General features: G+C 52.3%; 1 protein-coding gene across 9 annotated transcripts in view; it reads left to right on the top strand.

Annotated features, from left to right (window-relative positions):
- COL6A3 (collagen type VI alpha 3 chain) overlaps window positions 1–15,977 on the top strand; it is an 81,154-nt gene that overhangs the window by 38,046 nt on the left and 27,131 nt on the right. For all 9 annotated transcript variants that reach the window (XM_072961899.1, XM_072961902.1, XM_072961904.1 and 6 more), the window contains 16 exons: window positions 1,043–1,657; window positions 2,979–3,578; window positions 4,214–4,551; window positions 5,684–5,762; window positions 6,769–6,914; window positions 8,139–8,231; window positions 8,967–9,020; window positions 10,003–10,074; window positions 10,721–10,747; window positions 10,855–10,899; window positions 11,019–11,072; window positions 11,531–11,593; window positions 12,166–12,231; window positions 12,675–12,728; window positions 15,028–15,063; window positions 15,644–15,706. In XM_072961899.1, coding sequence (XP_072818000.1) covers window positions 1,043–1,657; window positions 2,979–3,578; window positions 4,214–4,551; window positions 5,684–5,762; window positions 6,769–6,914; window positions 8,139–8,231; window positions 8,967–9,020; window positions 10,003–10,074; window positions 10,721–10,747; window positions 10,855–10,899; window positions 11,019–11,072; window positions 11,531–11,593; window positions 12,166–12,231; window positions 12,675–12,728; window positions 15,028–15,063; window positions 15,644–15,706 — 2,405 coding nt within the window. The remainder of the gene's footprint in view (window positions 1–1,042; window positions 1,658–2,978; window positions 3,579–4,213; window positions 4,552–5,683; window positions 5,763–6,768; window positions 6,915–8,138; window positions 8,232–8,966; window positions 9,021–10,002; window positions 10,075–10,720; window positions 10,748–10,854; window positions 10,900–11,018; window positions 11,073–11,530; window positions 11,594–12,165; window positions 12,232–12,674; window positions 12,729–15,027; window positions 15,064–15,643; window positions 15,707–15,977) is intronic.

Raw genomic sequence — 15,977 nt, 5'->3', positions numbered from 1 at the left:
CTGTGAGTGAGATCTTACCGCATCTCATGGCTAAAGCCGTAATGGGTAAAGGAGCGGTGGCCACTGATGACCCAGGGTGGAGGTGTTCGGTTATTTTTGTCTTCTTTTGGTCAGTGTTCAGATACGATTACAGCGTGGCTTTCTCTGATGTCAGTGTTCTGTGAAGTCTGTGGTGCTCCACGAGGGAGTCCATGGCCTGGCCGTGAGGTGCCGGGCCAGCTTTTCTCCTTCTCAACATAAATGGTTCAACTCCATTTGCTTAGCTTTTACTGTGCTGTGTTTCCACTATAAGCAGCCAGTGATTTCTGAGGCAAAAGATGGGTTGAATTTGTCTAGAGGCAACATATGAGTTGAATAAATGGCAATCCAAGATGTACCTAGAATTCAAATCAATGGGTTCATCTTTCCCAGGACTTTTGATTAATTTTATAATTTAAAATGGACTCATGTGGAGAGAACAGGGGAAATAATAGTGAAAATGAAATCTGGGTAAATGCTAGAGATACGAGAAGAAAAAGGAACACTGTGAGCCAGACAGCGGGGCGGCGTGGCCCGTGGGCGACAGCTGGGATACTCTGGGCTGTCACTGGCTAAGCGGTGGCCTTGGACAAAGAGACAGCCTTTGTCCTCAGCCACCTTTCTCTTCTTGCACAACAAAGATGTTGGTCCGGGTGATCTCAGTCCCTTCTGGTGGTAACAGCTCATGATTCAAAGATGACGGTCATCCAAGATTCATGTCTACACGCTGCTTACTTTTTTGAAATTAGTTGTAACCCAGACCACAAAGCCGAAACTGAAATAAACTCAGAAAGGGAAAGTTTTGGGAAACTTCAGATATTTCAAGAAGCAGAAATTGTTTTGGTACAAAAGGCCCAATTGGTTATGATTGATTAAAAAAAAAACCCCAAGCGATAAACACATGCACATTGGCTTATAATTTTAATGTGAATTAATGCCGTGATGGAGTATAACGCAAAGTTCAGAAATGCAACTGGTTGCGCGCTGGTCTGGTGCTGAGTTTGTCTCTTCCCTTCATCCGCAGCGGTGGAGAGCGATGCTTCAGACATCATCTTCCTCATCGATAGCTCTGACAGCATCAGGCCAGAAGGCATTGCACACATCCGAGACTTTGTTAGCAGGATCGTGCAAAGACTCAACATTGGCCCCAATAAAGTGAGGATTGGGGTGGTGCAGTTCAGCAATGACGTCTTCCCGGAGTTCTACCTGAAGACCTATAAGTCCCAGGCCAGTGTGCTCGATGCCATACGTCGCCTGAGGTTCAAAGGGGGCTCCCCGCTGAACACCGGCAAAGCTCTGGAATTCGTGGCAAGGAATTTCTTTGTCAAGTCTGCCGGGAGCCGGATAGAAGATGGGGTCCCCCAACACCTGGTTCTGTTTCTGGGTGGAAAGTCCCAGGATGACGTTTCCAGGTTCTCCCAGGTGATGAGATCCTCAGGGATTGTGAGCTTAGGAGTTGGAGACCGGAACATCGACAGAGCGGAGCTGCAGGCCATCACCAACGACCCCAGGCTGGTCTTCACCGTGAGGGAGTTCAAAGAGCTCCCCAACATTGAAGAAAGGGTCTTGAACTCCTTTGGACCCTCTGGGGTCACTCCTGTACCTCCGGGAGTGGACACGTTCCCTCCCTCACGGCCAGGTATGACCTGTGACTACAGGGTGTGACACCAACTTTTTAAATTGAAAAAAGCAATTAGCATTCCTTTAATCTTCTTCTCTCGGGCTGTCACTGCAGATAATAGTAGACATTAAACACTGGAAAAATAATTTAGTTGAGATTGCAGAATGAACAGAAGGAAACACATCTCAGAGGCATGCGGTCATGGATCCTTCCATGAGGCTTCCGTGAGTTTCCATGAAGCTAATTGTAGCCCCATTGAAAGGTTCCATAAAAATGCATTGAGGGTCAACCACAGACTCATTGGCTCTCAGAATAAAATGGCATCTCTGAAGTTGTTCAGTCCATGCCCCTCCAAACATGACCGGGAAATCAGCCTCTCTCCAGGGGTAGGGTGCCTCCCATGGTCCAGGCAAGCCTCCTCCCTGGGATTGGTGTGGTCAGGAAGCACCTCCCCGGGGGAGGCGAGAGCTGTTCCCCTGTAGCGTGTGCCTCATGCTCCTGGGTCTGACCGCTGGGGCTGCCAAAAGCAGATGGAGCCCCTCCACCAACCCACGTCTTCCTTAGTGCCTCCTCCAGGCGATGGCCACGCAGACACCTGGAGTGAATGATGAGGCTGGTCTTCCCTGGGGCAGCTGTATTCGCTTCGCTCCTTCACGTCCTCCTACCCTGCTGGGTGGGGAACCTCTCATTTCTCCAGATTCCCTTTCTCTCTACTGCAGTCTCGATCCTTTGGTTAGGATTAGTACCTGATCGCCAAGGGCCATCGATTTTCAGCTGACTCCAGCCGACCTCTCGCCATGCTGGTCAGCAGTACTCCACAGGTGCAAGGCGCGTGCTTCCCACTCTCCAGTCTGTTTCTCCTGGCCCTTCCTTGCCCTGCCTCTAGCACTCCTCCCCCGATTCCCGCGAGATGCTACCATTTATTTCTTTTATTAAATTTTCTTTTTTTATTTGGAGGTCCTGGGAATTGAACCCAGGACCCTGCACATGCTAATACCGCTGAGCTGTACCCCCAGCCCTCCATCATTTCTTTTTGACCAGGGGGAAAGCTTTAGTGGCATTTTCTAAAACATCACGGATGACGGAATCTGGACATAACACCATTTGCACAGTGCCACTGATTCTCCTTTTGGCTTAGATGACTTGCCATTTATCTTCCTGTTTTTGGCGTGATGTTTTGAGGCCTGTGATTTTGGGAGCTATAGAGGCAGGGAATACAGCAGAAGTGCTCTCTGTGAACAAGCTACAGGGCTGCCTCATTCCACTCATTTTACTTTTCCCATTTTTTTCCTGAATGTGGGAACCAAATTTCTCTTTTTTCCATTGCTATCATTTTCAGAGAAAAAGAAAGCTGACATCGTGTTCCTGCTGGATGGTTCCATCAATTTCCGGAGGGACAGTTTCCAGGAAGTGCTCCGTTTTGTGTCCGAAATTGTGGACACAGTTTATGAAGGGGGTGACTCCATCCAAGTGGGGCTGGTCCAGTACAACTCTGACCCCACCGACGAGTTCTTCCTGAAAGACTTTTCCACCAAGCAGCAGATTATCGACGCCATCAACAAAGTGGTCTACAAAGGGGGGAGGCACGCAAACACCAGGGTGGGCCTGGAGCACCTGCGGGTGAATCACTTTGTGCCGGAGGCGGGCAGCCGCGTGGACCAGAGGGTCCCGCAGATTGCCTTTGTGATCACGGGAGGCAAGTCAGTGGAGGATGCGCAGGAGGCCAGCCTGGCCCTCACCCAGAGAGGTGTCAAGGTGTTTGCGGTGGGCGTGAGGAACATCGACTCAGAGGAGGTGGGGAAGATAGCCTCCAACAGCGCGACGGCGTTCCGCGTGGGGAACGTCCAGGAGCTGTCGGAGCTGAGCGAGCAAGTTTTGGAAACTCTGCATGACGCCATGCATGAGACCCTGTGTCCGGGTGTCACTGATGTGTCCAAAGGTAAGCCCCTCGAGGCGCATATTTTCACCCCTGTCCTGTCCATGTTGGCGTTGTCTGGTTCCTAGGCCCCCAGCACTGGCCTCAGGGCTCCTTAGCACCCGATGCTCAGGCATTTACTTACGTCCACGTGGGCTGGGTCCTGGTTGTCACCTACCGTTGTTAGGGGCTGTGCTTCCGGGATGAGAGTGGACATGTGTCTTTCCTTGTTCTCACCAGATTTACATTCCCCCGTTATTCTTTAATCCCCAGAATTATTCAGACTCACTCATCCCTGTTTCTCTTTATAGGTTCATTAGATCAATTATTTTAGATCAGAGTGTTTGAGTTCTCAAGTGTGTTTAATTAAAGCACAAACTTGGGATGCATTTGAACACTGACTATGCACCATGCCAAAGCTGATTAACGTCACCAAAGCAGCCACGCTAAAATGGCCAATAATTTTGGCTCCTAAGGGTCAGCACCAGTGTTCCAGGGGGAAGGAGAGGCAGATCTAATCGCTTCTCGGAGCTCATACGCAGAAGATCTCGTGTTGCCCTTGAGTGTGGTGTCCCGGTCCACGTCTGGGGCGGTGCCTGTGCGTTGAATGCGTCTCGGCAGGTGGACTGAGGGCTCATCGCCTGCTTTTCCCTTGACAGCCTGTAATCTGGATGTGATCCTGGGCTTTGATGGTTCAAGCGATCAGAATGTATTCGTCGCTCAGAAGGGCCTTGAGTCCAAGGTGGACACCGTCTTGAATAGAATCAGCCAGATGCAGAGGATCAGCTGCAGCGGCAACCAGATGCCCACGGTGCGGGTGTCGGTGGTGGCCAACTCGCCCTCGGGCCCCGTGGAGGCCTTTGACTTCGCTGAGTACCAGCCGGAGCTGTTTGAGAAGTTCCGGAACATGCGCAACCAGCACCCCTACGTCCTCACCGCCGACACGCTGAGGCTCTACCAGAACAAGCTCCGGCAGGCGTCGCCCGACGGCGTGAAGGTGAGCTGGGCGGCGCCTTTTCCCGCTGCCTGGGCCGCCTTCAAGCCCGGGAGCCCCTCCCCCAACCCGTCTTGTCTAGATGTTCTTCTCATTTGATGGGGGTGGGAGTGCCTGGACGTAAAAGTCCTTTATGGCAGCTGATCATCCTGTCCTGGGACGTGGCGCCTTCCTCGTTTTACTAAAGCCCTGAACAGAAATCTTGGAAATCAGTACTTAAGCTTGGATGAGTTGCATCTGTGATTAATTCATGTTTAATCCTAGTCTTGCCCGTTAAATGCGTTATGTTCTCTACTTTTACATATTTGTCTCTCTCTTCCTCTGTATTTGTGTACACACACACACACACACACAGTTCACTGGGGCTGCCATGACAAAGTACCACGGCACAGGCTGGGTGGCTTAAGAGTGGAAATGTGTTCCCTCGCGGTCCTGGAGGCTGAAAGTCCGGGATCAGAGAATCGGCAGGGTCGGTTTTTCCTTCTAGCGTATTCTGGGAGAACCGAGCCCCAGGCAGACGCAGTTCTGACGGATCTGTGGGGGCGCGTGCGCTCCACCACCTCCTGTCCCACCGTCCTGACGCCCCCCCAGGGTTGTTTTTCCCTTTGTCTCTACGCGGCTTGTAGATGGTGTCTCCTCCCTCTGTCTCCACATGGTTTTCCCTCTGTGTGTGTCTGTGTCCTAATCACCTCTTTTTTTTTTTTTTGCTATTTTTTTATTGAACTAATCACCTTTACTGAGAAGGACGTCAGTCATGTTGATTGAGGCCCACTCTAATGGCCTCATTTAACTTAATTCCCTCTTTAAAAGCCCTATCACCAAACACAAAATTCCTCCAACACAGGAATTGTGGAGGGACACAGCTCAGCCTGTCTCACACACACACACACAGACGAGTTCTAGGAGCTACTCCCCCCGGATGAGAGAATGAGGTCAACTTTTCATTTCCATTGTTGTTTGTGCTCTTTAAGAAGCCGAGCGCTGCAATAAACCCGTTTGTTTCATACCTCGTTTACTGCACAGTGTCAAGGAACTCTGAAAGGAGGGTGACTGTTTCTCAACCTCGGTCCTCAGTTTCTGCAGTTGTAAGAAGAAGAACTGAGTCATTTTCCTCTGACTCTTCTTTTATCTTCAGGTGATCATTCATTTTACCGATGGGGTGGATGGAGACATGGCTGATTTACAAAAAGCATCTGAGGAACTCCGACAGGAAGGTAAGTTCCGGGCTTTCTAAGAGGGAGAGGCAGACCTGGGTGAGGCAGGCGCACTGCTGGGCTGGAGAGGAGCAACTCCACTGATGGACCGTCTGGCGGAGTGGCTTCTCTTGGAGGACAGGTCCTCCCAGCACCCTGACCCTCTGTCGCCTGCCTGGGGCGACGGGATAGAGCCAACAAGGACCCCTGACTTACGAGACAGCTCTATCACCTGGTCCCGGCCCGGGCCCCCTGGGGCCTCAGGCTCATTCACGACACGGTAGAGCATCTAGAAGGCTTGGTGCTTTTGCAAAAGAACATGAAGTTTTGATTCATTTGGTTACACCATATAAACTAGGAATTAACTTTCTAGCAAAAACTATTGCTGCATTTTCAGTCAGCAGCTACCACAGCTCAAAAATACTGCACTGTTAAGATACACTTTAATACGGAATGATGAAGGCATGCTGTCCAAGTGCAGGGTGACTGGATAGGCGATGAAGCCCGTTACCAGATGTGCTAGTTGACTGTTCGTTTGCTTTGGAATTCGGTAGCACTGACTATCAAAAAGTGAGCGCCAACACCAGAGGTTTAAGAAGAATTTACGGAAGTGTAACTTATCCCAGAAACGTTCTAGTTATTACCTTGCTTTTCCGGAGCAGAGGAGCTGAGACTGCTAGTGCCTGGTTTTGGAGATGTGGGATTTCAGTTCTTCCCGCAGCCCACCCGGGTTATGCAGAACCAGAGTTTGAGGACTTACTCATGAATAGACTTCACGGTGCCATTTCCTGTGGCTACATTGATCAGCTTACTTACAGAGGTATCTGAATCTATTGCTCCGAGGAGTCCAAAGTTCCTGTGTTCCAACTCTTGAAAGAGTTGAAAGTTAACGAGTATGATTAAACGTGTTTCATTTCATGGCGAAATTTTATACTGACGCTTTCTTTGAAAATAAAGAGTCAGGAGGGAAAAATGCTGGGGCTCTCGAACGCCTAGGCGAGCCTTGTAAGTGTGCCTGTCCCCACAGGCGTCCGAGCTCTGATCTTGGTGGGCCTGGAGCGCGTGGCCAACTTGGAGCAGCTGATGCAGCTGGAGTTCGGGCGGGGATTTACATACAACCGGCCCCTGAGGCTGAACTTGCTGGACCTGGATTATGAGCTGGCGGAGCAGCTTGTGAGTGTGTTACGTGTCTGCACACTGACGGGTTGAGGTACCTCCATTCTTGGCATCTCAAGATGATGACGCCAGTCATCAGGGACCTCTGGGCGGCCATTTAGCTCATTTAATTGACTTGAGAGCTGCTTTGCTGCCATAACATGGATGGATCCTGCAAACGGAGATCTCAGAGAACAGGGGGATGGGGGGCTGGGAAACAGGTCTCCAGGCGGCCGACGCTGCGGCGGAGAGTTTTCTTCTCTCCCTTTCGTGAGATTTCTTTTCATCTATAAGATGCAGAGAAGGCATAACGTCGAGACTGACCCTCTCCCCTCCCCAAATGGGAAACAGTGAGAACAAGAATATGCAGGGAAGGAGAGACCATTTCTCGGTGGAAATGTGTTTCTTTGGCCTTCTGTTCCAGTCCCCTTGGAGCCCACGATGGCGCCCTGGGAGGCTTGCAAATCCTCAGTGGGTGGGGTTAACTCCAAGTCTTGGGGCTCGGGCTGGAATTGGGGTTGTTTTTTTTTAATTGAGTGGAAGCAGGTTGAGAATTGACAAACCTGGGACATGGGGGAAAATGAAAACTCTAGGAAATTCACTGCAAGAAAATGCATTGAGCACCATGACTTCAGCCGGTGGAAGTGTCTTTCGGGCTTGCGCTTTCCTGCACGGGGTCAGGGCAGGAAGGGAGCGTCCGGGGTGTCAGACGGGTGTCAGAGGCGCTGATGCCTGGAGGGGTGGCGCTTGTGGCGAAGAGGCAGGGACCCCGCACCACGGCTGCTCCCAGGGCTCCTCCAGGCTGGCGCCACGTTCCGCGGCTCTGACTGGGGTTCTGAGGAAGGGCGTACGGTCTCCACCTGCAACCAGCTTCCATCCTGCCCGTCTGCAGTTGGTTTGTTAGGTTTTGCTTTTTGGAGATTCAAAATGCGTTCAGTTCTGCTTAACATTTGGTGCTTGGGTATGTTTGGTGGGAGCTTCTAGAGGCAAGGCCCAGCCTGGGGTGACACTGTGAACGAGATTTACTGACTTGGGTGGCTCCGCAGTCTCCACTGGTGGCCCCCTCCCCCCACCCTGGCCCTGCCTGATAGCCCTTCCGGGGAAGGCCGTGCGGGGCGGGGGGCTTCCCCTCCCGCTGTGAGGTCCGCGCCCCTCGGGTCCGGGCCTTTTGGTACACTGGTGCTGCTTTTTTCCATCGTCATTTATGGAGACTTGAACTTCTTCGTTCCTTTGTTTTGGCAGGACAACATTGCTGAGAAAGCTTGCTGTGGGGTCCCCTGCAAGTGCTCTGGACAGAGGGGAGACCGAGGGCCCCTTGGCAGCATCGGGCCGAAGGTATGGTGGTCCGACTCACTTTTTGTGCCTGAGACCAGGTTTCGGGGCCGCTGGGGCTTTGGCTGGGACCTTTCCCTGCTGTCAGAGGACCAGCCCAGGCTGCACGACAGGCGACCTGAGGTGCAGACGGCGCCCGGGTGTCTGCCGCATCCTGCCTTTCCGTGGGGTTGGGGAGGGTCTGTTCTTTTCCTTTGCAGTTGAAGTACAGTCAGTTTACAGTGTCGTGCCAGTTTCCGGCGCCCAGCATGACGGCTCAGTCACATGTGTACATATGTGTATGCCTTTTCATACTCTTCTTCATTATAGGCTACTACAGGATGCTGACTAGAGTTCTCTGTGCTGGGGGTGTGTTGTTTATCTATTTTATGTACAGTAGTTTGCACCTGCAAATCTTAAATTCCCGATGTATCCCTTCCCACCCCTTCTTCCTTTATTGCATTGGTTCTTCATTTTCTAAAATAATGTTAAGACCAGGGGGCACCGTTGACTGGCAGCCTCCCTACGATGGTCAGCAGGGATCTTCACGTTTGCCTCCAAGTCCTAGGAAGCGTACAGGATTTCTTGCAAGATCGAGAGTCTTAAAGATCCTGATAGAAACAATGAGTGGGAAACAGTTACCCCAAGGCGCCCCTACAGGACTGCTCCTCCAGATGGAGGGGGGCCAGGGAGAGGCTTAAGTGCAGCACAGAGGAAACCCGATGAGTTAACCGAGGACCTTTGCTCGCTTTGTTTCAGGGGATTCCTGGAGAAGACGGCTACCGAGGTTATCCTGGTGATGAGGGGGGACCTGTAAGTAAAAGTTGTTCCAGTCCTTACATCTTGATTCCCTCCTCACCCGTCTTGTGTTGGAGCTGAATTGTGGGGTTCCTGATCTGTTCAGATTCCAGTGACTTTTCCACTGGGAAAAAATTAATTTCTAATTTTCTTAACAACTCAGATGTCTATACTCTGGAAACTGGTATGATGGTCCCAGCATGACAAATATGGATACACAGTACAGGTTTTGACTTACTCCATCCCAGAGGGAGAGGCTAAATGGCCTCTGAGACAGAGGGCCACTGAATACGGCAAACCCAGTGCCTGCCGGATTCACGTACCCAGGCAGAGGCGAGCGTGAGCTGGAGCAGGGGCGCGGGGGATGCCTAGTCAGGGCCGCAGAGGGGACGCCCTTTGAGGGGAGCCTCCCAGAGAAGGGCTGCTGATTTAGGTTATCTGTAGCTCAGGGGTGCAGTCGGGGGTGGGCAGAGCCTGCAGCTGGGCTTTGGGAAGTAGAACCTGGCACAGAAGTGTCTTGAGATGCTGGAACAAGACCCCACCCTGGGATGGGAATGAAGGGCCCATGGGAGTAGCTGAAGTCACCAGGGTCCCACCTGGCCATGCTGGGGGTTAGCACCCGGCCCGGACCCCAGTGGAGAGTTGGGGACCAGGGACCATGGAGAGGAGCAGCCAGCCTGAAGGTTCTCCGTGGGGCCCGGCACCCACCCAGACCCCGTCCCCTGAGACCCGCTCATCCTCAGCCCACCAGGAGGTGCCCCCTGGGCTGCAGATCCTCCCAGACCCCAGTCCCACAGGGGAGGGACCTGCAGGTTCAAGGCCCAGGGCAGAGGTCCGCCGGAGGTGCGGGGCAGGGACGCTGGAGGCTTCTCCGGGCACATCCATCTGCCCGCCGGTGGACTGCTTTCCAGTGCCCGCCTTCCACAGGGATGCCTCCTGGGTGGGGACACACGACAAGAAACTCCAACTCACCAACTGCCTTTGCTTCTCCCCACAGGGTGAGCGCGGCCCCCCTGGCGTGAACGGCACCCAAGGCTTCCAGGGTTGTCCGGGGCAGAGAGGAGTCAAGGTAGAGTGGGGTGGCCCCCAGGCGTGGGGAGGGGACCGCAGCCCCTGGCCCCTCGCCACGGGGAGATGGGGGTCAGCAGCACGTGCCGAAGTGAGGCAGCCTCTCCAGCCGCCAGGGCTTCTCGGCTCTGCCGGGGAGGGAGCCTGGGGCTGGAGAGGTAGTGTCCCAGGGAAGCGGGAAGCAGCCCAGGACATGCCCACGAGGACAGATGGCAGAACACGGGTGGCGGGGGGCCGGGTGGAGAAGGCCAGAGCCCAGCGGGCCGCTTCAGCCCCCGGACCCTGGGGGGAGCGAGGTAGGTGGGGAGAGGGAGAGAGGCTTGGAGTCAAGGGCTGACGACCTTCTGAGTTTACTGGTTTGTGAGTAGGTGCTGAAGGCCGGGCCACCTCTCTGCAATGTTAGAAAAGGGCCTTCAGGGCCCACCTTCCTGCCCAGAGAGCCAAGACCACCCAGGCGCTCAGATCCAGGCACATTAGCTTTACGATCCCCTCGTGATGGAGAGAGAGAGCTATCCAAACAGATGAATCTCTAACACTGAATTTTCAGACACTGGCTTTCAAGCTGGGGACGGGAAAAGGGCAGCCCTGAGCCTATTCTAGCCCGTTCTGTTCAGGAGCTAACGTTTCCCCTTTCCCTTACTTCCTAGGGCTCCCGTGGATTCCCAGGAGAGAAGGTACTTAAGCTTGCTTTCCTTTTTATATATAAAACTTCCTCAGTAGTTCTCATTTTTCTTTCTCCAGAGGGCTTTCTACACTCACCATGTGTCTTGTTCCCTCACAGGGTGAATTAGGAGAAATCGGATTGGATGGTCTTGATGGTGAAGATGTAAGTGATTTTACACTCTGAGTCCAAACTGCTTTTGGTCCTGAAGATTCCAGTGACTAATGCCTCAGTCTGTGGGAGACATTGTGCCAGGAATGACATTTTATTGTTGTCTTTGGCAGGGAGACAAGGGATTGCCCGGTTCTTCTGGAGAGAAAGGGAATCTGGGAAGAAGGGTAAGCATGTTTCTATAGTGTTACTGTTATAGGAAAACTATGAACATTGCATTTAGGGATTATTTCTTTTATTTCGTAGGTTAAGACTGCTTCCTCCAGGCAGTCTTCCCTGACTTCCCTCTGGAAGTGCAACCTTGGTGTCTCCTATGTTCCCCGTTGGCTGTGACATATTTACATTATATTTTCTTGTTTGGAGAGTGTGTCCAATTGAGCAGAGACTGAGTGTGTTCTGTTGAAATAAATCCCCAGCGCCTGGCACAGAGTGGGTCCCCAATTCATACTTGTAGGTGACCTGAAATGTTTGGAAATAATTTTATCTTCATGGCAAATGGGCACATGATAAACGCTGAAACCTGGTTCTATTTCAGATGTGTGAACTGAAGAATGCGATTTTAAGGGTGAGCTAAAAATTTGAAACCCTATCTAATTCTCTGTCTCTGCCTGTGTTTTTTATTTAGGGTGACAAAGGACCTAAAGGGGACAAAGGAGAGAGAGGGGACATGGGGATCAGAGGTGACCCGGTAAGGGGGACTGCTTGTTGCTGATTTGAGAACTGGGGCTGGGGAAGGGGTTGAAAGAAAGGATTTTACCTTGGAAATGACTTCAAAACGTGTTGGCAAAATATGGGGTTTGTCCTTTTCTTAGAATTTTGGGGTGGCTGGAAACGTCTTTGCTCTCTCGCTGCAAAGATAAGTGTTTGCAAGGTCCACCATACGAAGACCCAAGACTTGTCCCTGAAATGTGGTCTCGGGACACTTTTAAGTTTGCTTTAGGAGAAGAGCAGCGCTTGCCGCTTTCCTGGTTCTGTGGCTCTGTAAAGCCTGTCAGCAGGTGGCTGTCACTGGGCCAGCCTCTTCCGGTCCAGGCCAGGCCGAGGCAAGAGTGAACAGAGCAAGAACCCTCGCCCCCCAGTTTGGGGCTCCCAGGGATCGCTGACCCCACGTGGGCTCGGTCAGGGGGTGGGCGTTGTCTGGGTGGGACGTGGCTGAAGGGACTGGCATTCAGACCATCACTAATAATTTTCTGGCCACTGTCCCAGCAGCAGTGGCCTCTGTGCACACGTGGTTTATTCCCTGACCTGTGATGTTTTCAGGGTGACTCAGGACAGGACAGCCAGCAGAGAGGACCCAAAGGAGAAACCGGAGATATCGGCCCCATGGTACAGTGCTCGTGTTCCTAGACAACCCCTGGGCGGAGGGTCTGAGAAACAAAGCTCACGTTCAAAGATGAACAAATGGTTCTTGGCCATCCGCGGAGGCCGTGGACATGGCCTTTAAGGCTGTGCATGTACAAGGTCAGGGTCAGGGGCAGAGAGTCCTGGGAGCATGGGTATGCCCGTGACGGGGTCTCCAACGGGACAGAAACAGCCCCTCCAAGAGGGACTTCCTCTCAGCAGAGTTTGTGCCCCTTAGATATTTCCAGAAAGTGCTTGGCAGGCCAAAGGCTTGTGGGGGCAGGAGCACCTGTGTCTGAGGCACCCGCAGAACGTGTGACCCTCCCGCGGTGGACCCGTTCCTTTCCCGCGGCGTCTTGTGCAGTATTTGAGTCACACGTTCTTCTCTGCAGACGAGACTCTTATGTCAGTTTTCTTTCCCACGCCAGGGTCTCCCTGGGAGAGATGGGGTGTCTGGAAGTCCTGGAGAGCCCGGGAAAAGCGTGAGTGCCTCTTGCGGTCTGGGGGGGTCCTGGGTCATATTTACCTAAACCTGCTGGACACTCCCTGGGGCAGAGTTACTGGGAACTGTCTATTTAGGGAATTTAAGGGGGTTTTGGAAACCAGCGTCACCCACTTGTTACCGCTTATAGAATCTTTGATTTAATCATTTACTCTGGGCTCACCCCAGCCCTGCTTCTCTCCCCTCCCAAAAACATACTGAACAGACACTTTTTTTTCACCAAATCTTTTTTTTAAATTGAACACTTTTTTTAAACCAAATCTTTTTTCTTTAATTGAAGTATAGTTGGTTTATAATGTTGTGTTAGTTTCTGGTGTCCTGAACAGACATTTTAAAAATAGTATTGTTGCCACTTTTGAATATTTGGCCAGATTTGATCCCCCTGAATATTTAAAGAATCTGAACAGAAACACGAATACAGGGCAGCGGGGGAGGAAGGTGCAGGTGCATGTTTGTTTTGTTTTCTAAGTGTTTGTTTTCCTGGGGCTGCTGTAACTCAAGCAACGAAACAGTTTTCTAGTGAATTGCACCTCGCGATTGCTTTTTCAAGACGTTTCGGAAATGCCTGTTGCAGGCCGCTCACTGCGTGGCCCGTCTTTGAGTCTTGTCGTAGGACTGCTGAAGCCAAAGGGAAATGCGTGATCTTTGGGGAGCCGTCTGAATGCTTCCAGGCTCCGGTGTGTAGGGAGCTCGGAGCTCCTAGCTGGGGGATGACCTGGAAGTTTGTAAATCCTTAGGGCCAGGTCAGGGCACTGCTGGGCGCCTGCGACCCGTCTCTGCTGAGCATCTGGCTGGGAACGGGGCACAGACGGGGCCACAACGGGGCCCCCAAGCCATTCCCCCCACTACAGCCACGTGGTTAGGGGTCAGCAGCTGGACGATCAGAGGGCGTGTGCAGACGGGGGCTCTTAAAGGAAGTGACTCTCACCCATAAGCAGATGATACACTGCAGAGCATGGCTTTGCTTTTAAAATTCAGAAGAAAACTTAGAATTTGAAACTGCTATCTGGAAAGGTTTGAGTGTAATTCTTGAATAATGCTGTTGGGCTATCTGATGAAAAGAAAGTAAGAAATAATTGTTACAATGTGCTGTACGACTCGGTTCGTGTGCAGAGCCAAAACTTTGTTTCCATGATAAGACTTAAAATACAGCTGTGCATACAATTGGTTTGAATTCTGTTCACAGGGTAGAAACTTGGGTTTGCACTTAGTACAGATTTGGGCTGTCTTCCCTCATGACCTCGCTCAGGCCAAGATGAAAGGCGTCCCTCCCACGGGCTGCCTCGCGCCTCACGTCACCCTCAGGGTCTCTGCGGCTGCCTGTGGCCCGAGCACAGGGGGCCTCTGGTCACACTCTGGGATGCCCCTTGGTGAGTGGCCAGCCAGATGGTTACTCTGGAGGAGTGGGCTGGCGGTGCCTATCCCCCTCCTGTCCACGTGTTGTCCCTGGAAGGAGGAAGGTCTTCCATTAAAGAAGCTGCCACTACAGTGAATCACAGCAGGACGGTCACCCTAGAAGGTCACTGGGTGGGTCTGTTGGGAGCAGAGAATGTGGTTCTGGGGTTGATGCAACAGATGGTCCAAGCCTGTAATAGGCTGGTGTGTCACAGGCTTCAGAAAACCGACCCTAACCTTGCAAAGATCCATCTGGAATGTCCAAATGCTGCCCCCAAGCCCTCCCAGCGAAGCAGCAGCGATCCCCAGGTGGGAATTCATGGATTACTCATGCAGGGAGCCCACAGTTATTTGAACTAAGGTCACTGCTGGAGCGTCGAGGAAGATGCTGCTAAGTCAGGAGTCCAAACCAAGGGCAGCCGGGCTCTTAGGTGCACATGTGTGCACTTTGGATCCTTTACTCAACCAGGAGTGTGTTATATTTGGCCAGGAGAGTCTGGGACTCCCTTCTACTAGAGTGAGCGCATTTCATCCCCCCTCCCTCCAATTAAGAAAACGGAACAAAACTAGACTGGTCGGCACGCCTGCTTCACAGCCCTCACGTGGCTGGGAGCGTGTGGCCCGAGGGGCCCCCATTTTGGTCGATAGGACTAGAGTCATTCTCAGACCTTCCCTTTGGATGGTTAATGAGGACAGCCTGGAAGCAACACTTTTCTGAGGTGAGGGCAGGAGCGAAGGGGTTGTTTCATGAGCGCTTCCTCAAGGTGGAGGGGGCACAGCATCTGGTGCCCGGTGGGTGTCGTGAAGCGGAGGGTTAATGGCAGAGGCCAGCCTCCCCCAGCCTCCCTGCCTCCCCCTCACAGCTTGTGTGACTTCTTCCTCAGGGCGGCTTTGGCCGAAGGGGACCCGCAGGAGCTAAGGTAAGCCGCTAAGCTGCCACCCCTTTTCCATCACCACCATGTGCCTCACCACGTGCTCTCAGGAGATGGGCCTCCCTCCTGCCCACAAAGTGAAAATTACTTTCTCCTTTACCATCGGGGGTGCAGCTCAAACAGCAGCTACCATCCCCTTAAATTTAGCTCTTCTACAGAGCCTTGTGAAAATGATGATGGCAGTGAAAATGACTATCAAAACAAAAGTGACAGTGGGGATGGGGGGAATGAAGGGAAAGATGGCAGAGGCAGCGTCCTGGGCACCTCTTGCCCGTGACATGTCCACTTCTCCGTCATCAGCAAGTCACATGTCTTGGTGGCTCCGTCTCCTCACCCGTGCAGGACATGTTTGGGTCCAAGATAGCTTCATTTCATGAAGTTGTCTTGAGGACAAGGCAAGGCCAGAGTGAGAACCAAAGATAAGGTTGGAGAATCAATGGCCGTGCAAAGTGACCACTGCCCTGACATCTCGCTCTGGGGTTGTCCTGTCGTCACTTCTGAGCCCTGGCACAGCTGTGTTTGTGGAACAGGTGGCTGACCCCTCCCTGCACCTTTTCTTGTTTCAAAGGGCAACAAGGGAGGTCCCGGCCAGCAGGGCTTTGCGGGAGAGCAGGGGACCAGAGGAGCACAGGTCAGTACCCCTGCTGTGGCAGCACGCCTGCTTGTACTTTCCCACATGTCCTGGCAGTTTTTTAAATTGAAGCGGCCAACAATTTTATAAAATTGAACACAAAATCAATCTTTTAAAGTGGCATTTAGTGCTCTCTCAACATTGCACCACCACCCTGTCTGTCTAGTTTCAAAACGTTTTCATCATCCCCAGAGGAGACCCTGGACCCACTAAGTTGCCGTGCCCCATCCCCCCAGCTGCTGGCAACCACTGATTTCCTTTCTGTCTTGAC

The sequence above is a fragment of the Vicugna pacos genome, chromosome 5 (assembly GCF_048564905.1).
Source record: "Vicugna pacos chromosome 5, VicPac4, whole genome shotgun sequence".
Taxonomy (NCBI): domain Eukaryota; kingdom Metazoa; phylum Chordata; class Mammalia; order Artiodactyla; family Camelidae; genus Vicugna; species Vicugna pacos.
Note: the sequence above shows the minus strand (reverse complement) of the source record. Positions and strands in the feature narration are given on the sequence as shown.